General features: G+C 33.9%; 3 protein-coding genes across 4 annotated transcripts; 2 read left to right on the top strand and 1 right to left on the bottom strand.

Annotated features, from left to right (window-relative positions):
• The first annotated feature begins 4,678 nt into the window (after positions 1-4,678).
• On the top strand, positions 4,679-9,923 carry LOC129894155 (alpha-dioxygenase 2-like). Its single transcript, XM_055969697.1, has 12 exons — positions 4,679-4,761; positions 4,962-5,057; positions 6,061-6,175; positions 6,264-6,524; positions 6,813-6,962; positions 7,073-7,206; positions 7,675-7,888; positions 8,070-8,215; positions 8,477-8,704; positions 8,779-8,981; positions 9,076-9,319; positions 9,416-9,923. Exons 3-12 carry the CDS (start codon positions 6,083-6,085, stop codon positions 9,639-9,641), a joined length of 1,899 nt encoding a protein of 632 aa, XP_055825672.1. The 5' UTR covers positions 4,679-4,761; positions 4,962-5,057; positions 6,061-6,082; the 3' UTR covers positions 9,642-9,923.
• An 898-nt stretch (positions 9,924-10,821) lies between these two features.
• On the top strand, positions 10,822-15,170 carry LOC129895431 (exonuclease 1). Of its 2 annotated transcripts, none has more exons than XM_055971149.1 (12): positions 10,822-10,986; positions 11,080-11,116; positions 11,219-11,393; positions 11,484-11,562; positions 11,785-11,829; positions 12,072-12,221; positions 12,340-12,454; positions 12,714-12,814; positions 13,813-13,910; positions 14,008-14,100; positions 14,247-14,467; positions 14,610-15,170. In XM_055971149.1, exons 1-12 carry the CDS (start codon positions 10,909-10,911, stop codon positions 15,050-15,052), a joined length of 1,635 nt encoding a protein of 544 aa, XP_055827124.1. In that variant the 5' UTR covers positions 10,822-10,908; the 3' UTR covers positions 15,053-15,170. The 2 variants fall into 2 exon arrangements, with proteins under 2 accessions (XP_055827124.1, XP_055827126.1); XM_055971151.1 differs by having other exon boundaries at positions 10,949-10,986; positions 11,232-11,393.
• Positions 15,171-15,805: 635 nt separating this feature from the next.
• On the bottom strand, positions 15,806-20,648 carry LOC129895702 (beta-glucosidase 44-like). The gene is made up of 11 exons (XM_055971451.1): positions 20,347-20,648; positions 20,190-20,248; positions 18,221-18,296; positions 18,063-18,134; positions 17,876-17,963; positions 17,536-17,788; positions 17,294-17,409; positions 16,755-16,972; positions 16,634-16,665; positions 16,435-16,537; positions 15,806-16,351 (listed from the first exon to the last, which is right to left on the bottom strand). The coding sequence occupies exons 1-11, from the start codon at positions 20,588-20,590 to the stop codon at positions 16,074-16,076; spliced, it is 1,539 nt and encodes a 512-aa protein (XP_055827426.1). The 5' UTR covers positions 20,591-20,648; the 3' UTR covers positions 15,806-16,073.
• Positions 20,649-22,971: the final 2,323 nt, after the last annotated feature.

Below are 22,971 nucleotides of genomic sequence, written 5' to 3'. Positions count from 1 at the left end.
AATACAATACAGATGGGGCTTTGAGGGAAAATTCAGGTATAAGCTTTTATGCCTTTTGTTTGAGAAATGAAAGAAGGAATTTACTATATGTATAAGGAGCTACTATTGAAAACACCACTAACACTCTCTTAGACCTTGAAGAAGCTTATACCACATTGAGTTCTTTTCCCCCTTGCTTCTTTGGCTTGGTATGTGGTCCTTTTAGCCTACTTATCTGTTTAGGGGATAAATCCCCTTCTACAGCTACCTTCTCTATGTTTTGTGCCATATCTTTCTTTTCATTATTCAACCCTGTTGATTCAATACGTACCTTTTGATTATCCTTCTGGATTGCTAGGGGCATTACTTCCTCATTACTTGGTTCATAACTCACCATGATTTCAGCCTTTTTCTTTTCTTCATTGTTTTGTCCCTCTTTTACATCTTGTTCTTCTTTATTTTATTTTGCATCAACTTTCCCTTCCTTTTGTTCTTGCAATTATCTTCTTGTCATTTTGGTTTTCTGATTGTGTCTCAATTTGCCTTGAATCAGATTCATCTTTCTCTTGTTCTTTTACAATTATCACCTGTTGCCCCTCTTGTCTTCCAAAATTCATTGTCACTCATTCTTTCGTGCTTTCATCAAACTTATTTGTATTATCAGTTTCGTCATGCTATTTTTTCTCTCCTCTCAATGCAGCAAAAGAATTGTCATCTTGTACGTCCTTTGTCTCTTCTATATGCCCATATTTATCCCTCTTATATTTGTTCCTTCTTCAAACCATCCACTCCTGTTTGTTGTGTTTTGGCCCCACAATCTTTCCACTTATCAACGTTCTTCTTTCTTCGCCTTTCGCTCCTTGCTTATTTTTGAGTTTTTTTTCCTCCTGATTCTGCTCTTCTTCAATCCCTGAATCATACAGTTATGGATAGATTGCCCAGCAACTGTGTTCGTCATGTCCTTGTAAGCAACATTCCTTACAGTATTTAGGCATATAGTCATATTGCAATTTGATCCATTTAAACTTTATAACCCCTATCACATCATCTTTTTCCATTATTCTAACCCTTTGTGGCAACTTCGCAGTCAGATCTATCTTTATTTTGACTTTAGCACAACTAGGTTTCATTTGATTCCTTGTTGCCATGTCTACTGTAAGTGGCTTACCTATTGCTGCAGCTATAGAAAAAATTGTCTCCTTCGAAAAAAAGTTAGGTGGAAGATCCGAAAAGGATATCCATGCTATTACTATCGTTGTTTCAACATCTGATTCAAACTAAGGACCCCATTTTAGTGTTCTCATCTGGCAATAATTCTCTCTCGCTTTCACATAGAAGGCTGATGTTGAAAGTAGATGCACATAGTCCTCCAAACTTGTGAGTCTGATTAAGATATGTCTTGTATCCAAAACGTCAATCGTGCTCTCATTTTTAATTCCATATTGACTTGGTATTGTTCACCTCAACTCCATTATGTCAGATTTACCATACGAGAATTTGCCAATATTGACAAATTATAGATTTTCCTGAATGATAAGAGATTTGATTTTCAATGCTTTTCAAGTGTTATTTGGTTCTCCATGAATTATTACTACAGGCTTGGGGAATACTAATCTGTGGTGTGGTGGTAAATTTTGGTTTAAGAATATTGACAACATGGGCATTATTTGGTTTTTTAGGTTTAGTATTTTGTGGATTTGGATTGCTTTTCAGAGGTAAGAGTGAAAACTCCTCCGGTGGGGTAGTCCCACTAGCGGTGGCTATGTCCATGACGGCCTAATCAGCAACACGAAATAGCTTACAACTCCTCAAGCCAAAACCCAGAAAACAGATAGAACAAAGAAATGTTGCAAGATAAGAGATATCATGAAAGTAGCAGTAAAGAAAAAATACCAAAATATGCCGCCTTAATCTTGTGGTGATGTGTCGAGCTTTGCAGCCACAGCTTTTTCTGTGTCACGTCGGGGACCTATATGCCACCAGATCTGACGAAGGTGATTGATACGAATTGTCACGTCGTTCGTACGAACATCGTCTGATTGGTTATCGAAAAAGCTCCTCCACAAATATCCACCACAAAAAATTGGATTCCAAAAGCTCTACTATATTATACAATTCCAATTGTATTTCTGCTGATTTTGTTGCTCCGCCTTTGTTACGGCGGCGGAAATGTGAAGACGATGAAAGCTCCGGGAAGGAATGAGTCGGTGAGTGAAATTGAATTCAAGAAAAGATTGTCACCTTTTTTTTTTTTAATGTATTTCATCGCAATATCTATATTAATTAATATCTAATCTTAAATCGTAATAAATAATTTGAAGAAAACATAAATAATAATAAGAGTAACACATGAAAAAAATTATTTTCTTTTGATAGACTAAAAAGGAGAAATAAGAATAAAAATGTAGTTTTAATAATTGATCGTAAAATTAAACAAAAGAAATATTTATTTAATACTCTCGTTGTTTATTTTACTTGTAATATTTGAATTTTGACATGCTAATTAAGAAAATAATAATTAACATGATTATATATCAGACTACCTCTATCAATTAATGTTTGATATTATGTTTGTTTTAATCATGATATTATGTATTGAAAAATGATTTGAGAAATAAATAATTAATGCTAAAAATAAAGTATAATTTTTTGGGCCAATTAAACAAAATGTACAGAGTTAAATTTCTTAAAAAATAATAATCCACTTTAAAAAATAAACCCTTTATTACTAAAAATGGTCATTCGACACCGACGTAGCGACGTGGACTTCTTCTTCGTCCTCCCGGTTGCTTCTGCTTCTTCATTCTCCCTTCTTCTTCCTCCTCCTCTTTTCTTTTTCTATGTCATTTAAAAAAAAATCAATGTATCACAAAGGTGAATTGTTTTGAACGAATTATATATCAAAAGACTTGAAAGGAATTTCATATTTAAAATTTGGAATTATTTAGAGGTGATTTTAAGTTGATCGGATTGAATAATCCGCCTATACTTCATATATATACTTGAGCTATTTTTTAGCTTTTTGATGAATAATATTATATAGTTAGTCTGTCAGGTCAGTATATATAAGTTATATTATATAATTAGTGTGTATTTTCTATGATTTTTGATAAGTTATGTTGTATAATTAATGTATACTTTTTATAATTTTTGACTATTTTATGTATATATATAAAATATATTTATATTTATTGTGAACTAATTACTTTATTGTATATATTTGAAGCTAATTTTATTTTTTAATTTTTTTTTCTTAACATGCTAAAAATAATAAATAAAAATAATGAGTAAAAATATATTTTTGAAATAATGGACAAGTTAAAATAAATTAAGGGAGAAATGTCATTATCGGGCAGCCATATTTACTAGTTTTGTTAGTCGTTCGACATTAATTACTAATATAATTATATACTGCTCCTGGTATTCTTTTGTCAAAATCTCATTTTCCTTTTTTTTTTTTTAATTCGGTATTTAAAATTTATATTGATGCTTTGATTAAATTTGAATCGTGTATTACAAGACTTATTTTGGGTGGCAATTCCAATAGAATTTTCTTCATGTAAGAGTATGAACTCAAGACCTCTAATTAAAAATAAATGATGCTATAACTGCACCACAATTCAAATTGGTATAAACTTATTTTTCTTCGTCAACATTCTATCTAGATCGTTCTAACATCCAACGCATTAATGGTGTGTTTGGTCCGAAGGATATATGATTTCCAAATTTTTCCTTGTTTCTTTGATCAAAATATTTTCCTTTTAAGAAACATGTTATAATATTTTTGATATTCATAAACTACATAAAAAAGATATTATAAATTATATTTTTTTTTTATCAATATAATAAAAAATATTAATCAAAATTTTAGAATAACGGAGTAACACAAGGTGCCGTGGGAAAATGCATTATTTACTAAAAAGAGAAACAGGAAAGAGACCCCACGAAATAATATCATGGACTTGGTTAGTTTGGAATATTGTGGACTCTATGTCACTTCAACTTCTTTGAATCTAGAAAAGATTTTATTTATTACTTTTTAGAAAAATAAAGTTGATAGATTGACGTAGCGTGTGAAGAAATTTATACCACCAAATAAATTCAAGAATTAGATTTTTGAATTAGTAACATGAAGACATAATTTATTGTGAAAAATTTTCTTGCTGAAGGAAAGAAAAACCACAATCTACACTTGTAGGATTATCAGCAAACTTTACTAATCTTTCAAAAAACAATTTTAGATCACAACTCAATAATTAAGGAACTAACTCAGTACCTAAACTCTAATGATTAAAGTCAAACCACTTCTTGTTACAAACCTCACTATCTACCTTAGAAAATTACAACTCAATAATATTTCTAAATAGAACTCAAACACAAGAATTAACCTTCGAAAGAAAAACCTAACTCTAGTTTTTCTTCCTTCAATGTTTTGCTCACGGAATGCTGCCTTTGCCTTTTGCTTGAAAGAACTTGTGATCTTTGATTTCAGATCTGCAAAAGTACTCGAAATCCTTTGTATGCATGTCTACTTTTATAGCATTGATTTTTGAGGACCTAGTTGAGTCCTTCCAGAAAAGTACAACTTTATCCTATTGTGCTGTCTTTTCTTATTTCTGCATTTTTGACTTGTATAAGGATTTTGTCCAGTTTGTTCTATTTTTCCACATGTACCTGCTGCACCATCCGGTAAGTAAACCTAGTTCTCATAACCTGGTTCTCATTTTGTCATTATCAAAACGTTCTTGAATGTTGTTAACAGCTTCCAACTTCAGTACTATAGTAATTAACAGATCTTACACTTTCTTGCATCACATTTACTAGCTAGCTAGAATGAGAAAAAAATTAAAACCTCTAATTTTTGCAGTGCCAAAACCCTTGCCCTGTTGTAGAAATTACATGACTTTGTGTTTCTTGAATTTTGTACCTTAGCTTGATTTTGATGAGTAAATTAAGATCATTATTTGTTGTTATGTGGGCAGACGTATGAAGTTGATGCAGGCTTTGCTTTTTGGCATGTGGGCGGACGTATCAAGCTGATGCTGGCTTTGCTTATTCGTCAACTACTTCTTGTGGAGGTAATCTGCTATGCAATTTATTACTACCATCTACTGTTTTTTTTCTTGAATTTTGTGGTGTTCGGGTCAACTTAGCAGTACAAATACATGCTATATACTTTCAACTAGCACACCACCAAAGTTTGGACAGATAGGAAGAAATTTCTATCGTTTTATTTTTGTCAACGGGAAACCTCATAGTTCATCCCATTTGGTTGAGTGCATCATAGTGTTTTCTTCTTAATTCGAAAGGAGTTTGATTTATTGGAGAAATATTGTTACTGTTTTGTTTAGGAAGGGGAGTGGGGGAGGCCACGGACGAATCCAAAATTAATTTGAACTTTATTCATTGATACGTATGTAGAGGACCTTTTAACATATATATATATATATATATATATATATATATATATTAAGTGTGAGCCAAAGTTACTTAATTCGAGGTTTGGATGAACCCGTAACTTGTACACGAGGTCCGCATTAGAGGGCGAAGGATATTATTATAAATATATGTAAGAGTGTGATGTTTTGATTAGATGTTGGTATTTTTCTTCAAGATCATTTATGTTTTGATTATATGTTGGTATTTTTCTTCAAGATCATTCTTTTATGGGTAGTTAACTACTCTGAATAGGAAACGAAAAGAACGTTTCAGATGTTAGTTAATGTTCTGGCTTAATTAGTCTATCATTCAAACGAAAGGTCCTTTTGGACGTTTAATGCTAATCCTCATTAATTAAAGAACTCTCTGGTGAAATGAAACCTAACTGGAGTACTAGTTGCCAAGCTACTATACACAGGGTACTGGACACTTGTCTTCGATTTGCGTCATTTATAATATAAAATAGTGATTAATGGGATACAGTTGAATGCTTCAATCTTGATTGGGCCAACTGATAAGAGCAATTGAATGACATGAAACAGGACAAATTTGCACAGGTTCAACGCTTATAAATTTGTACATCTTCCCTCTCAATCTTCAAAACACATCTCTTGAATATATCCTTTTGTCTTTTTTTGACAGGTCAACTGCTGAGAAAACTCTCATGGCATTCTCAATTTCTCTTCCAGCCTTTGTTCATCCTCAACTCCGGCATGTTGTTGCGAAGATGTCTTTGTTTGACACAATTTTGTTCTATGTTAGTGTCCTCCTTTCCCTTCTTTTAACCGTTCACCTGTGTGATAGTATGTGTTACAACAATATTGCTCCTGTTTTTGATATGGCAGGTTGTACATCTTGTGGACAAGTTTGACTTATGGCATAGATTGCCGGTGTTACTGGGGGCGGCTTACCTGGGAATGAGAAGACACTTGCACCAGCGATACAACCTCTTACATGTAGGAAATGTTAATGGCAAGAAATATGACACGGAAGAGTATACGTATCGGACTGCTGATGGTACGTGCAATCATCCTGTGGATCATTTAGTGGGCAGTCAAGGAACCTTCTTTGGCCGCAACATGCCACCATCCACTTCAAGTTATGCGGTAAGCCAAAATCCAATCAGTTATGCTACACTAATTAAATCATGTAAAATTTGATAGTTTCAACTTTTGTTTACTTCATCAGGATAGCTACCAGGTATTTCAGTTTTCTGTTCAGTAACTTAGGGGGTGCAAATTAGTCTGTTCAACCTATTTCAACGCTTTATGATGATCTTTTTGGATAGCTAACTTGCATGGTCCAATAAATATGCCTTAATCATATCGTTATCTGAAATATGTATATTGAGATCTCTCAATGATCACTTGTGAAAATATCATTTGATTATGCAGCTGCTGGAACCTCACCCTGTAACTGTGGCCACGAAGCTCTTCGAAAGAAGAAAGTACACAGATTGCGGGTGCCAATTCAACATGATAGCGTGCGCGTGGGTACAATTTATGATCCATGATTGGAATGACCATATGGAGGACACGGGACAGGTACCTAATGAATGAGTGTTTTAAGAACTGGAGGGGATTAAAAGGTCAAAAGTGACCTATATGCGCTTAAAAGTGTGTGTTATGTTTCTCTAACACAATATTTGTGACAGGTGGAGCTTAGAGCTCCTCAAGACGTTGCATCAGGGTGTCCGTTGAAGTCATTTAAGTTCCTTAAGACCAAAAAACTTCCCACAGGTTCACCTGATCTGAAGTTTGGGCATTTGAATTCAAGGACCCCATGGTGGTGAGTGGACTCAAATTCTAAATCCCCACAGAGAGACCTTAAGATTCTCTCTGAACAGTTGTGATTTTGTTTGTACTTCTATTGACTCCTAAGCCGGCAATAAAACCAAATACCCTTATGGTGATGGAGAAAGCTAATAATATAGGAGGATGGTTGAAAATAATTACCCGTTTAACTGAAAATATTTATCAGGTAAAGAAAGAGTTTCTGTTATTACCTTGACTCTTTTACTCTACCAAAGTGCTGCTCTATTGCATGCTAAAAGAGTCAAGGAAATAACCATGACGGACGGGGGAAGGGAGGCGAAAATGTTATTCCTAGTTGACATATACACACATCAACTCTTTACCATACTATCCAATTGGAATTCGATTTGATCCTTACTTCATTTTAATGCAGCTTGAAAGTTAGTCTAATGGCAGTTTTATTTCATCTGATGAATTATATATGCTCCTGCTGTTTTGTTAGGGATGGGAGTGTAATATATGGCAACAACGAAGAGGGCATGATAAGGGTGAGAACATTTAAAGATGGAAAGCTCAGGATCTCAGGTTCTGGACTACTTGAACATGATGATAATGGTATTCCAATATCCGGAGATGTCCGAAACCATTGGGCAGGCTACTCTCTCTTGCAGGCCTTGTTTGTGAAGGAGCATAATGCCATATGTGATATGCTTAAAGTATGTTAATGAAGTACCCAAGTTTCTCTTTTCTATGATCATATTTGCTATATGGAAATCTGAAGTTTTCGTATAGTTGGGACATCGTGGAAAAAGCAAATAAGCACCTATTATAACATTTGATTATTTTGCACCTCAAAAGAACTGACTTTGCTTAAAATCCTGTTTTTTCCCCTTTCAGGAACATTACCCTGAATTTGATGATGAAAAGGTGTACCGACATGCAAGATTGATAACTTCAGCGGTCATTGCAAAAGTCCATACCATCGATTGGACAATTGAACTTGTTAAGACTGATACTCTAATGGTAGGAATGAGGATCAACTGGTAAGTGTACTTGATAAAAATCTATGTTGCCAGGTCCTTCAAAAAAGTCATTGCGCCTGTGCCAGATCACCCCAAAATAATGCATTTTTGGATGATCAGACACGGGCGTTGTGGCAATTTTGGAGGATCCGAGCAAGTATAGACTATAACTGTTATTGAATTAACATATAGCTCCCAATTTTCAGTTAGATGTCATGCATCATGCTTTTGCATTACGAATTTAACTATTAATGTTGACTAAAAGAGTCTAGTGTGATTCAGGTATGGCTTGTTGGGGAAGAAAGTCAAGGATTTGTTAGGACCCAAATTTGGACCAGTACTGAGTGGATTAGTTGGTCTTAAAAGGCCTAGGGATCACGGTACTCCCTACTCATTGACTGAAGAGTTTGTTAGCGTCTACCGAATGCATTCACTTTTACCTGACACGATTGTTCTGAGGAACTTGAAGTCGACTACATCAGAAGACAAATCCTTGCCTATTCAAGAAGAGTATGTTATCCAGTTACACATTTTGCATTTATAAGCAAATTATGTATGTATTTCTAACTGTGTAGTTTGAACAGGATTCCTATGAGGGAAATGATCGGGAAAGAAGGAGAAAAGAACTTGTCCAAAATAGGTATGGAGCAGATGTTGGTATCAATGGGTCATCAGTCATGCGGAGCTGCTACGTTGTGGAATTATCCATCATGGATGAGGAACCTTGTTCCTCATGATATTGATGGAGATGATAGACCTGATTTAGTTGACATGGCCGCCTTGGACAGTATGTTTGTCCCAGTGGACTTCTTTTGCATATTGTTTTCATCTTATATATATATATACATAGAAATTACATGTTAACTTTCTAAATTGAACAGTTTACAGAGACAGAGAGAGGGGAATTCCGCGATACAATGAGTTCAGAAGGAATTTGCTGATGGTACCAATTAGCAAGTGGGAAGATTTAACTGATGACGAAGAAGTGATTGAGGCTCTCCAAGAAGTATATGGTAAAGATATTGAGAAGCTAGATCTCCAAGTTGGTTTGCACGCGGAGAAGAAAATTAAAGGCTTTGCCATTAGTGAGACTGCCTTTTTCATATTTCTGCTCATTGCTTCAAGGTATGTCAATATAACAACGGTGTTCAAAGCTTAAACTCTATGCAAAATAAGAATTGTCTACATGCTAATTCGCGTGACTATGTTTTTTTTTTCCAGGAGGCTAGAAGCTGATCGATTCTTCACAACTAATTTCAATTTGCGAACCTACACAGAGAAAGGCTTCGAATGGGTAAACAAGACAGAGACATTAAAAGATGTCATCGATCGACACTTTCCTGAAATGACAGAGAAGTACATGAGATGCACAAGTGCATTCTCAGTATGGAGTTCGAATCCAGATCCTAAACACTACTTACCTCTCTACCTGAGACCAGCAACCTAATATTGTATTTGGTTAATATTGATCAACTTAGTAACCTTTGTGTGAGATGAATACGTAAAGCACGATGCTAAATTTGCAATGAAAATATAAATGACTCTAGTTTACAGTCTCAGATGAATAAACCATCGGGAGCTCGTCTGAGAGTTGGTTTGACTTCCCCAAGTATGACAGAGTACATGACATGTAGTTATGTGAGTACTTGTTGTAAATGGAATAATCAATAATGTATTTAGAGTATGTGATGCACTTGCTTGTATATGCAAGTTTTTCCTTAAAAGACTATTTGAACACGAACTAGTTTGTATAAGGAAGCTTAACTTGTGTTAAACTTTACTTGCACACAGAGCCATATTGATTTATCATGATTAAGTTATAAATAATGTGTATCAATCATGAACCAACTAGTATTGTTTAGTGATAAAAAATACGCGAAGACATGTGTCATATATTTATTGAATTAATATAAACATCAAGTGCAGGTAACTTTTTATATATAATTTTCTTCCACTATTAGTAGAGACAATTGCATGCAAAAATGACTAAGAGCCTGTTTGGATGGATTTATTTTAATTAGCTTATAAGTTGAAAACTTTTAAAAAAATAAGTAGGTGCAACCCAACTTATTTTTTTTAACTTATAAGCTATTTTTAACTTATAAACTGATTAAAATAAGTCCATTCAAACAAACTCAATTATTTATTGAAAATTATTTTAAAAACAAAATGACTTTAAGTTAACTAATCAAACACTAAAAAAAACTGAAAACAACTTATAAGCTAATTCAAACGGGCTCTAAATTAAAAGCTTGAAAAAAGAAATAAAAAACAGACGAAAAGGATAAAATAAAAGGAGACGATTTTTTGAAAAGGAAAATTAAAATATATCCACGCGCTATAGATTGAATTTCCCGGGACTCCAAAATTTCAAATTTATCTTCGCGGTAAAAATGTTAAAATGCCAAAGCTCCAAGAAACATTACTCGGTGAAAGTGGAAACAACAAACGAATAAGGCTTCGCCACGTGTGTAGATACTTAGAGTTTGTGTACGTGGCTCTTTTCCATTGGATGTTACTTTCATTCCGTCACAGTACCGTTAACCCGATGATTTTGGAACTAAGGTATAGAACACTTACTCTTATTCCCGCCATTTTCTCTCACTTCCTCCAATCGCCATTTTTGTCATACAGATCCAAAACACAGAGATTCAAGGAAGAGAGGTAGGAGAAAATACCCAGAAAACTTCTAGAAGAATTAAAGAGAAAGAAAAATGGGTATCAAAGATCTCCTCCGGTTTATGAAGCCCTATGTTGAAACCGCCCACATAAAAAAATACGCCGGCAAAAGGGTAACACCCATTTCGTTTACTCTTCACTTCAATTCAATATTCAAATTCATCACATTTTGGGTTTTGATAAAAATCCTATTTTGTTGGGTATAGGTGGGAATTGATGCTTATTCTTGGCTTCACAAAGGAGGTATTTTTAATCTGGTTTGACATTTTATTAATCAAGATTCAATTTTTGTAATATATTTGTTAGTTTTAAATGGATAGAATCAATAAAAGCTGTAATTTTCAGCATATTCATGTAGTATGGAGCTTTGTCTTAATTCGGAGGGTGATAAGAAATTGCAGTACTTGAACTACTTCATGCATCGAATCAATATGCTTCGACATTATAAGATCACTCCTGTAGTTGTTTTTGATGGTGGGAACTTACCCTGCAAGGGTGCCACTGAAGAAGAGAGGCACAAGTGTGTATTCCGAAACTTAATTCTTGTTAATCAATACCTGATTTTTCGTAGTTACTGGCTTTCTGGATAGTGAATCTTTAATTTCAATAGGAGAAGGAAAACAAATAGAGATCAGGCAATGTTGAAGCTAAAGAAAGGAAATGTTTCTGGCGCCATTGAGCTTTTCCAGGTACTATTATTCTCTTATAGTCGTGGGATATACTGTTTCTTTATTAATCATTTGGATAACTACTTACCATGGTTTGATAATTTATTGAAAATACCTAAAGGGTTGTGGCTTTTGAGAATAGTTAACTATGGTATATTAGTTTACCTTTAGATGTTTAATGCACAATCCAGTCAGGTGGCAAACTAGCGTTTTTTTAATCCATTTCTAATGCTTCATATGCAGAGGGCAGTGAGTGTGACTCCTTCAATGGCGCATCAACTCATACAGGTACTTGAATATCATCTCTTGAGTTCAGCCAGTTAGAGTTTTAAACAGTAGGCTAACTTGTGTACTTTCAGTCACAAAAGACGTTTCATCAAGAAGTTCATTTTCTTTCTTTCTTCGTGTATGACATTTCAGACAAGTTCCTGGATTTTTTCCCAGTAGTTTGGCATGATTTCAATTTTCTATATCTGCCAATTCAAGATTTCAAGTAATCCAGCTGTTACAAAGATCTTCTACTCGTGCAGATTCTAAAATCAGAGAATATAGAATTCGTCGTAGCACCATATGAAGCTGATGCACAATTAGCCTACTTGTCTAACCTCGAAGAAGAAAAGAATGGAATTGTGGCAGTGATTTCTGAAGATAGTGACTTACTAGCATATGGCTGTCCCGCTGTAAGAAAATCTCAAATACTTTGATATGGCATGATGGAGGTTACTGCTCTCCTAACAGCTTAATTCCCTTTATTTAGAATCTAGTCGACCTATGTTGATTTTATGTGCTTGTCAACAGGTTTTCTTTAAGATGGATGCCCATGGCAATGGTCAAGAAGTGGTACTAGACCATGTTTTCAGTTGTGTTACTCGTGTTCCTTCCTTCAGACAATTCAACAAAGATTTATTTACAGGTTACTCTCAATTTCTAGCTTTAACTCATTTGCATTGAGAAACAAAATTAAAACATTTAGAAGTTGCTATACCCTACTATCGTCGATCATGTTCTCCAAGGTACTCTTGCGACTGATAATGATGATCAGCGACTGGCTTTTTTCTTGTAGTCAATGGAAGCAACTAGCTGCTGAAAATGAAATGCTTTTTGAAAAACATTTGATTGTCTTTCTTCCTTGTAACTTTTTTTACGATATTTACATTATTCACCATTTGCAGGCATGTGTGTCTTAGCTGGCTGTGATTTTCTTCCGTCAGTCCCTGGTATAGGAATTACAAGAGCTTATAATCTGGTCTCCAAATATCGCAACTTAGATCGAGTAAGCATATTCTCTATTTGTTCAAAACAGAGAAGTATATCTTCTTGCATCTGTAATTGGGGATAAATTGCTATTAATAAAAAATTTCCTATGCCTGACAATTAATACGAAACATGAAAGACTAAAATGCCATCAGAATTGACTTGGTTTATTTGGCATTGCTTACTCAGCTTTGCACCTGTCTGATACCTGAGCTTTTACCTGATAGATAAATGGATATCAATTGAAGATGTAAATCATTTTCTAATTAAGAGGTGAAATCACGAGAGCTTTCTAGACAAGACATCAAGGAACAACATAATTGATTTTACTATATCTTGTTCAACAATTTAATGGAGTTGACAGGGAGCTGTATTTACTGCTAATCTTCGATTTTGCATAGTTGTTTATTTGTTCTTTTTTCCTTTTCCTTCTTCTGGACGTGGGGGGGGGGGGGGGGAGCCAGGGATTTGGCTGAGGCATAGCTCCCTTCGGAGAGGGGGGGGGGGGTAGCAGTATTCGGCTATGCTTGTTTAGAGTATCCTTGACAGATGATGTGGCTTACTACACTGCTTCGGTCCAAAATAACATAGAAAAAAACATGGATGCGGCTCGTCAGGCACTTTCAATATAGACTGAGATATTTGACTTTGGTTGCAGAATGATAAATTTATTCTCTGGGGACTTTCACAAGCAAAATAAAACAATTATTGTCCTAGATTTGCAGCTAATTTGACTTGCAGCATGTTCCTAGGAGAGAAGTAAGCAAAACATAGAAGACCATACTCGAAAGGAACAGCTAAATATATACTTGTTGACGTTGAGCAGAAAAGCTTTCTACTTGATCATTATGAATGGATGCTTCTTGCCCAGCAAATTGTCTGTAATATATGGTTTGGATGTTTAATGGAGAAATGTTAAATTTGTACTGTCCCATATTGTTCTTTACTTAAGATGTCCTGAAAAGATTTATAATGTTCGAGCCTCGCAATTAAAAGTCATTTTCCAATGTTTAACAGGTTCTTTCGATGTTAAAGTTTGAGAAAGGAGATCAAATGCCCGAAGATTACGCTAAATCATTTAGAGAAGCAGTTGCAGTTTTCCATCATGCTAGAATGTGAGTCTAACAATTGACATGACAGCTTTTCGATGTAGTTCTGCCTTTGTTCTGTTAGCTTACACAAATGATCAATTTTTCGTCTATGTTTGATCAGATATGATGTTAGTTTGAAGCAGATCAAGCACTTGAAACCCATGCCAGAAGAACTGTTGCAGTTCTTGGATGAAGAACTTGACTTCTTAGGACCGTATCCTTTGGTTACTTGGACCTTGCCTTCTCTTGCGCTGAAGCTTCAGCATTCTCTAACCTTTTGCAGAATAGTGCTTTAAATTGTTATATCTGATGCTTCTGCTACGAAAGGTATGGCAAACTTTTCTCCTTGACAGTCATAAGAGAAATTCTTCCGTCATTGGCAACTGCAATTGCTCAAGGTAACATAGATCCTTGTACAATGGAGGCCTTCAATGTCTTCCCAAGCACAGTAAATCATGTGTCTACTGCAAACATAAAGAAAATTTGTGGTCCATTCTCTCGACAAGAGGCATTTACTCAAGCTTCAAAAGACAGCAGCATTTTTGCTATTTCTTCAAGTAAATCCAGAAAAGAAACAACAGGCAAGCATGATATTCAGATAACCATTAATGCCGCATCTTTTTTCTAGTGCATGCTAATGTCACTAAGGATAGAACTTGTGTTGGGAAAGAGATGATGGATTCTCCAATATTTATTTGACTCAGTTTTTGTTGTCATTTTCAGTGGTGGAAACAACACAAGCCTCTGATGCTGAACAGATGCAGTGTCCGTTTATGGATGAAAGTGAGTGCTTAGAGGAAGCAGTAGCTCTTCAAAACATGATATGCCCTTCAATATCCACTCGGAAGATGGTGGGAGAAGAGAAAAAGAGTCATCAGAAAGAAGTGCTAAAAGTTCCAGATAATAATCCTTTTAGGAAAAGAAAAGTGGAGGAAATTCAGCCAGATGAGATGGATAGTGTTACTGAACTAGTATCAGAAGTTACTGAGGTTGAAAGCCTGGAAGTTATATGTACAATTCCAGAATCACAAAAAAGTGTGGAATCTAAGCCAGTTAAAAGTATGGAGTTAAAAAGAGTTAACAAAGAAAAGAAGGTTAAGAGAAGTAATTGCCAAAGTTCAGAAAACAAGAAAAACACTATTCTAAATTTCTTTTCTAGAGCGTAATTTATAATATTTGGTTCAGCATATTAATTTCATGTGTCAATCACTTTTCTTTGTTTAGTCTAGCATCTTGTAAATTACTTAATTTTATCATCAATTATACACAACACTTCAACTGTCATAGTTCGAGTGAAAAGCAATCTGTGATACATCTGGACTTCTAGTTACCATTACTCTAATCTAAGTGTGTATGTTTGATTCCTAATGCTATTTTTTTGTTAAAGGGCTAAAATAGATACTGAGCTTAAAATATTTGTTCTAGAACTGTAGAAGTCAAGAATTAGGATGATGAAGTGCCGAGGCTCTGTTATTGATTCTCTTATTTCCTTGTTCATTGATAGTAGAGGAAACTGTAAGCATCAGATTTTGGAATCTTTGTAAGTTGTATATAATAGTCTTTTGTCAGTTTGTTTTCTGTAAATATGGTTGCTGCACAACCTTTGTGCAATGATATATAAAATTCTTTACCAATTGCAGAAAGAACTTTTTTATATCAAACTACCATAACTTGAAGTTCTCTTTGTAGTCAACATAGACAATACCAAATCTGGAAGTATAGTCCTATCTCCATTCAAAATTGTCAAGAATTCACAGTGAATCGTTTGAGGGATTCACTGTTTATTTTTCCTAGCTGACTGGATTCAGCAGACTTATATATACTTGTATTACACATCCTCCTGTTAGTTTTAGTTTAAGCAATTGGATGAACAACTATTTAAGTTAATTCTTCCATATTACATAAGTAGAATTCAAGAATTAGGATGATGCAGAGCTAAAACTCTGTTATTCATTCCTTAATAGTACAGAAAACTGCAAGCATCATACTTAGAGAAGTGCTAAAATAACAGAAATAACAATTTTATATCAAACTACTATAACTGGAAATCCTAGTGCCTAAAAAGGGGAACTCAACTTATTGTGTCTTTTGGTACATTAAAGGTACTCAACTTATGAGTATCAAGTTCTCTAAAATCAAAATAAGCATATCTTAAACATGGAATTACAGACAAGGGCAAGAGCTGCCTTAATGCTTGTAGCGCTTAAGCAATTTCTTGAACCAATATGCTGACATCTTCGGGTATCGTTTGAGGGTTTTGAAATCAACATAGACAATGCCAAATCTGGAAGTATAACCCAATCTCCATTCAAAGTTGTCGAGCAACGACCATGCGAAGTAGCCTATGACATTAGCGCCTTCATCCACTGTCTTCTTTAGTTCTTGCAGATAGCTCTTATAGTAGTCTATCCTTTTAGTGTCATGTAAAGCTTTTGGAAGGGTAATGTTGCCCGCATAATCCATACCTGAAAATCATGAGACTCTTTTTTTATAAGTTGGTGTGTAAGACGCTGAACAATAAACGTTTCACAAGTTAAGCAAACCATACCATTTTCTGCTAGAATCATGGTAGGATTTCCATAGTGTTCTTTAACATAGTTGACAGCTTTATATAGACCCCATGGCACAATGTAGAGCCAATATGAGTGTGCCTACAGGCATTTTTCAGCAAAGAAAGTGTTAACTAACAATAAAGATATTACTATGTTTTTCAGTTAGTAAGAATGTTAACTTCATCATATACTCACCCTAGGACCAATAGGTACTCCCTTGCGATCATCTACATCAGGAGAACGAAAGAATTAGAATCAGTAGTAATTTCATTTTACTAGGTCTAACATAAGAAGTAAAAAGGTAGCAGCATCTTACAAGCAAATCCAACATTCCAGTCCTGTTGGTAGCCCAAGGGTTGTGGTGTGGTATAATGAGGATCATACATGTAGTAAGCAGTGTACTGGTTTATGCCCACATAATCAAATGATCCCTTCACTATCTTAACCTCTTCTTTCGTGAACTTGGGTAATCGCATTCCCACAATATTTTGCATGGTTTTTGGGTACTCACCGTATACGAGAGGATGCAAGAACCTGTAAAACAAGCCCAACGAAAATTAGTATTTCAGGTTGTGCAGCTCTAAAGGGAAGGCTCTAGTGACCCCAAACTTCACACAGAGTTGACAGATCATAGAAGATGAAATTCTGAACTTTTTGGTGCGAAGCTGTGTGAATCCAACAATAGATTCACAGGTTTGGCAGAACAAGTGCTATGGGGACTCAAACGCTATATTAATGTGTGTGAAACGCGAGCATAGACCACAATGTCTAAATTCTGGATCTGCCACCGGCAAGAATCTCCTGTTAGTCTAGCAATTGGAACATGAATGCATTACTATGTGTGCAAACTCTTACCATCCCAAATGAAAGTCTCTTGCTCTTTGAGCAGCATAGTTGTCGGCTTTTCCCTTTGTCAGAGGTTCATACCACACAAAATCCAAGAGAATGCCAAACTTCCCTTTCTGTTTCTCCTGTTATTGCATATGCAAAATGAGGTCAAAGAGTGTTCTCTGATTCCAAAAGCAAGGAACAAAAGGACTGTTAGCTGAAGTAAGAAACTCGCGAAAAGATAATAAAAAAGAGAGAAAACATATTACTTGATACTTCTCACGGTATCTCTGTGCTGCAGAAGCATGGCATAAGATGAGATTGTGAGCAACAATATAAGGCTCAGTAGCAGAATCCCCATCTGTGCAGTTTCCAAAAGGCTTTGAACATCTTCCAGGTGCAAAGAATCCAGTATCATACCCTAAAGCAGCAACCACTCTTGGCTCATTAAATGAGAACCAATTCTTCACTCTGTCTCCAAATGTCTTAAAACAAAACTCTGCATAATCAGCAAAATCTTTCCTGCAATTTTGCACCATTACCAAAATGAAGAAGCAAATAGCATAAAGATTCTTCAATAGAAAAATGGTCAAGAAGTGATGTGCTTACGCGACTTCACGGCCTAACCATCCATTGTACCTATCTTGAAGTGCTTGTGGTAAATCGTAGTGATTAAGATTAGCATATGGGGTAATACCTGAAAGTTTGTTTAAAGTTCAGTGTAGTACTTAACTATACATTTCCACAACAACAATCATTAAGGACATGCATTAAAAAGGAACAAAAAGAATGTTACCTCTTTTGAGCATATAATCGATCAATCTGTTGTAATAAGCAACTCCCTTCCAGTTCACTTTACCAGTTCCATCTACGTTAAGACACTTTAAAGTTATAATTCATTCTTGTAATGGCAAAAATCAAACTTGGGAGTAGACAATAAAGTAGTAAAATTACTTGGGAAGATCCTGGACCATGAAATTGAGAAGCGATAAGCTTCAAAGTTGAGCTTCGCCATCAGATCAATATCCTCCTGTACCATTACAGTAATTTCAATTTTATGAAGAGTTTTAACTTACAACTTACAAGTAAATAAATTTTTACACTATCAGATCATCCCGAAAAAATGATAGTGTAACGTTTTTTTTTTTACACTATCGGTGTATATAAAGTTAAAACTCTTTTATGAAATGAGTCCGGGGCATAAAAATCCAACTAGATTTGTGACTTATGACACATCAAATTGCATAGAAAATGAAAACCCCTCAACTTAAAAATCAAATATCTGTCAAGAGGACCAGCAAGTTTTTCGCCTTTGCTTGCAAAACAGTGATTGAAAATGACAATAATTCTTGAAAACTAGTATTCCTTAAATAGCAAACATTTTTTAAGTAAAAAATATTCACGAGAGAATGACTTTAGACCTTTTTGGAAAAAACTTGAAAAATATTTGGGAACTTGTGTTTGTGCATACAATTTGCCATTACTTAGCCAATATATTTGGCAAAATCCCCAAGTTCCCAAGTTCTAAAAAACACTAGAACTTTGGGAACTTGGGAAGTTTTAAAATTTTTAAAACAACTCCAAACTTTTATATTTTAGAAAAATATCGATCATTTATTAATTCCAAGTTTCCAACTAAATATTTATCTACCAACTTAATCTAATCAACCAATACAATTAATCTCTCTTAAATAAAAATTATCAATAAAAATGTCCACCGATATTTTTTAATGAAATTTCTCTCAATGCCACCAACCATATTTCTATAAAAATAATGTGATATCATTTGCAAGACATCTATATGGGCTTTATGTGATTCAAAGTCAACCACTATGTATTGCAAGAAAGTCCTACGTGTACCTATGTATCCTTAATGAAAGTCTTAAAGACTATAGGGGAAGTGAAAAGAGCCTAAGAATGGCAAAGAACGATTTAACTATAGACATGCCTCATTGTGTAATGTAATTAAAAGAATATTTGGTGCGTGGAAAAGTAGATTGAGAATACTACGACAGGCATGAACAACTATGACTTAGACATGCAGGTGAAAATAGTATAGTTGCTTTGCCGTATTACATATTTTTTGCGTGAAAAATAAAGTAGTGATGGAATATTCACTGAGTATGAAAGTGATGATATGATCGTTGATAAAAATGATGTACAATCGACTCAGAGTAACAAATTAACAATATTGCTTCGTCTTTTCGATCATCTAATCTAAAAATGAAAGCATATCGGGAAGAGAGTGTTCGTAGAATGTGGAAAGATTTTATAAAAGAATAGTTTGTTATTACCTCATTCGAAAAAGAATAGTTTGAATGAGAAAATTGGGAAAAAAGAATAATTTATTTTTAATTCGATTAATGTATTGCTCTTGCCTATATTATTTTTTTGTTGTTGTTGATTATTATCAATTATGTTATAAGGTTTATTTTTAATAAAATATGTTCATTATAAAATGATAACACAAACTTATAGGTATTTTTAATAATTTTTAGAACTTACGGGTACAAAAATAATATTTTTTAAAATTTCATCAAACTTTAAAAAAAACTGTGGCCAAATGCATGTGAAATTTCATCAAAATTTGTCCCAAAAATAACTTGCCAAGAAGATTTAGAAACTTGAGGCCACACGACACCTTAGTTTACCTAACAAATCTTAACTCTGTTTAAAGATACTAATTTCCTCAAAGTTAAAAGAAAAAGAAACAACTAATGATGAACATAAAGAATCCCACATTCGTAAGGAATGAAATTCCTGTACTCGTCATAAGTTTTGAACAATTCTTCTCTTTTTAAACTAACTTTTAAGGTCCGGCCCATCCCATCGCCATCGCCATCGCCATCCCCATTTTCTGGTTAAGCGTTGAGCAAACCCATAGACTAGAACAGAGTGTGCATCATATGAACTTAGTACTAACCTTGTATCGATGGTATTGATCGACAGCGATTTCTCCATTGGCATTGTTTGGTTCAACTCCTGTTTTCATTCAATAATCAAATTTAATCATAACAAAATCAAAATCATTAGTATAAAACTTGTAGTGCTATAATCTAAGATTAATTAATTATTGGTACCAGATTGTTTAATGAAAGTGTCCCAAATACTAGGTCCACGGCCTTCAGTACTGGCACAACCTTCTACTTGGTACGCTGAAGTTGCAGTTCCAAATATAAATCCCTTCGGAAAACTTTCTCTACTCAAACCTCCGGTGTCCAATATCGAACTTTCCGGCGACACGTCATCATTATCAGAGTGTACTGTAAGTACAGTAGCTGCAATTAGCAGCAGTAAAATTAGCCATGAAGGATTTGCTTTCATTATTCCTATTTTTTGTTTATGAAGTCAGTAGAGAGGTTGAGTAGACTGTGAAGTATATGGTGGCAAGGCTAATCTATTTATAGAAAAATTTAATATTGAAAAAAAAAACGATAATTATATGACAAATTGAGACTAAATAATAAATTATTTTTTAATTACGTAAATAAAAATGGGCATTTATTTTTGATAGAGTGGATAATATAAATGAACGAATGGAGTAGTATAATGTTGGGTCCCATGGCTATTTGAGAGGTAAACTACATTAATATTGATGAATAATTTATGATTTATTGTTTTATTATATTAAAATACATAAAATTATAATTTATCGTACTTTTTATATAATTTTTAAAAAAATATTCTAAATTGTAACTTGAAAATATAGAATTGGTCTAATGCAATTTAGCTCCAAAAATTAATAGAATTAAATCTTAAAACACACAGCATAATAACTTATATGAAATAGAAGCAGTATTACTCAATATTTAGTTTTTTAATTATTATTATTATTATATAGGAGATAGGAAAAGAAAAACAAAGGAGAAAATTATAAGATAGAAAAATTATATTCTTACGAACTAGACGAAAATTAAGATAATTCATAAAGGCACACTTTTATGATAAACTCAAACATCCAAGAACTCAAATAAAACATGATCTAGCATACAAAACAAGGTTCAGTGTAACTCGAGCATAACATAAATGGTAAACAACGACATTTTTTTTTATTTTGAAGCCACTTTTTTTTCTCCCATTTTGGAGAATTAATAGTGTTTACACACTTCCCGTGACTCCAAAGCTTTTGGTATGTTTCAAATTTCGTTGGCTCTTTTGATAATTTTGGCTTCAAAAAGTCGTCATCTAGACTTTGGACTCATCAATCTTATCACATTGTTGAAAGTAGACTCTTATTTTCTTCAATCATTCAAAAGGATAAAAATACACATTTCAATTAATTAAATGATTACTGGAAAAAAAAATCATATGCCATAAGAGTCAAAATAAAAATTTATCACACTTAAAGTTAAAAACTACTTACAATTGGAAAAAAGTAGGACAAAATTTCCATCTGATAAACACGTTTGTGGTTCACAAGTTATTCTTGAGAAGTTCACCAAATTTCAATGGTGGATTAATTCTTATTCTCCCCATTTCTTTCAATGTGTAGGACCAGGGTTAAATCGTTTTCACGTGATAATGAGCATGCTCAATAGAGAATCGGTTATGATTCACGTAAATCTAGTATTTCCTCTATTTTAATTTATTTATCAGATTTTAATATAAAACTTAAGAAAGATTTTAAAAAATTGAATCTTATAATCTTAAATTAAAGATATATAAGACTTATCAAAATATTTTTAATCGCGTGATCTTATAAATGTATCATATGAAAAGCTAAAATTAAAAAATTATTGGAAAAAAAGAAAATAAGATAAATAATTTTATCTATACTAAAAATCAATGAAATATTTATAAATATTTAATTAGATCAAATTATTATTACAGTATTGTATTATAAAGTTTAAATATTGAATGCCCATGTGTCTCGGTCACTAACACTTACTTTTTGAGCTCGTTGAGAAGAAAAAAACAAGGTGATAAATAACAAGAAGGACTCCTTTGTTGACCAAAAACGAAACAAATTGCTTCAATGATTGGTAATAAACAAGAGAGAGAAATTTGTGTTGATAAGTGGGGATAAAAGAAATTGCATGATTTTTATTGGTCCAGTACATAATTCTATTGAGTCCGGAACCTATTAGATATTTTCTATTGGAATTTCTTGATTAGAGGTCTAGATTTTATTGCTGTTTATTTATTCTTTATCATTTACTAGTATATCTTTCAAAATCACTAAAATTACGGGTGTCTTTTTAAAAAATAAGATATAGTGTCGTACATAAAACCATATATTGATGCAAGTAGAGGCCATTAAGAGTTGCACTTCACAATTCACATTGTGCTGATCCTGTAGCATTAAAACAATGTTTGAAGATTTATCGTTTGTCATACAAATATACAACAAGTCTATATAGATTTTGACTTCCTTCTTTAAAAGATATCCGAGGCGAGCGATACAAAGGGTAAAATCCCTAAATCACCACTTTTCAGCTTATTTAATTAAAAAATAGACATTATCATACCGTTTCAAATTTGGCTTATTCGTAACTATTTTTTAAGACAGAACCAAAAAGTGATGTCTCTTAAAATGCGGTTGGATAGTTATGAAGAGCGAATTAGGTTAATTACTAGTATAGTAGTGACTCGCCATTCCATAACTGAAAGGACTCTTGCTGGGCCCATTACTACGCACGCCTGCTGAAAAACAGGCCATTCGTTACTCGGGTCTACCTTCCTTTTGTGATGACCAACGACACGTG

The sequence above is a fragment of the Solanum dulcamara genome, chromosome 7 (assembly GCF_947179165.1).
Source record: "Solanum dulcamara chromosome 7, daSolDulc1.2, whole genome shotgun sequence".
NCBI lineage: Eukaryota > Viridiplantae > Streptophyta > Magnoliopsida > Solanales > Solanaceae > Solanum > Solanum dulcamara.
Note: the sequence above shows the minus strand (reverse complement) of the source record. Positions and strands in the feature narration are given on the sequence as shown.

What these genes read in the sequence shown, in the direction of transcription:
- LOC129895431 (XM_055971149.1), top strand. Translation starts at nt 10,909, where the DNA reads ATGGGTATCAAAGATCTCCTCCGGTTTATGAAGCCCTATGTTGAAACC. An exon ending in GCGCCATTGAGCTTTTCCAG is followed by an intron (nt 11,563 to 11,784) that starts GTACTATTATTC and finishes CTTCATATGCAG; the next exon opens with AGGGCAGTGAGTGTGACTCC. An exon ending in CAACAAAGATTTATTTACAG is followed by an intron (nt 12,455 to 12,713) that starts GTTACTCTCAAT and finishes CACCATTTGCAG; the next exon opens with GCATGTGTGTCTTAGCTGGC.
- LOC129895702 (XM_055971451.1), bottom strand. Translation starts at nt 20,590, where the DNA reads ATGAAAGCAAATCCTTCATGGCTAATTTTACTGCTGCTAATTGCAGCT. An exon ending in GATACCGTGAGAAGTATCAA is followed by an intron (nt 17,410 to 17,535) that starts GTAATATGTTTT and finishes ATGCAATAACAG; the next exon opens with GAGAAACAGAAAGGGAAGTT. An exon ending in GAGTACCTATTGGTCCTAGG is followed by an intron (nt 16,538 to 16,633) that starts GTGAGTATATGA and finishes AAATGCCTGTAG; the next exon opens with GCACACTCATATTGGCTCTA.
- LOC129894155 (XM_055969697.1), top strand. Translation starts at nt 6,083, where the DNA reads ATGGCATTCTCAATTTCTCTTCCAGCCTTTGTTCATCCTCAACTCCGG. An exon ending in ATATGGAGGACACGGGACAG is followed by an intron (nt 6,963 to 7,072) that starts GTACCTAATGAA and finishes TATTTGTGACAG; the next exon opens with GTGGAGCTTAGAGCTCCTCA. An exon ending in TGACATGGCCGCCTTGGACA is followed by an intron (nt 8,982 to 9,075) that starts GTATGTTTGTCC and finishes TAAATTGAACAG; the next exon opens with TTTACAGAGACAGAGAGAGG.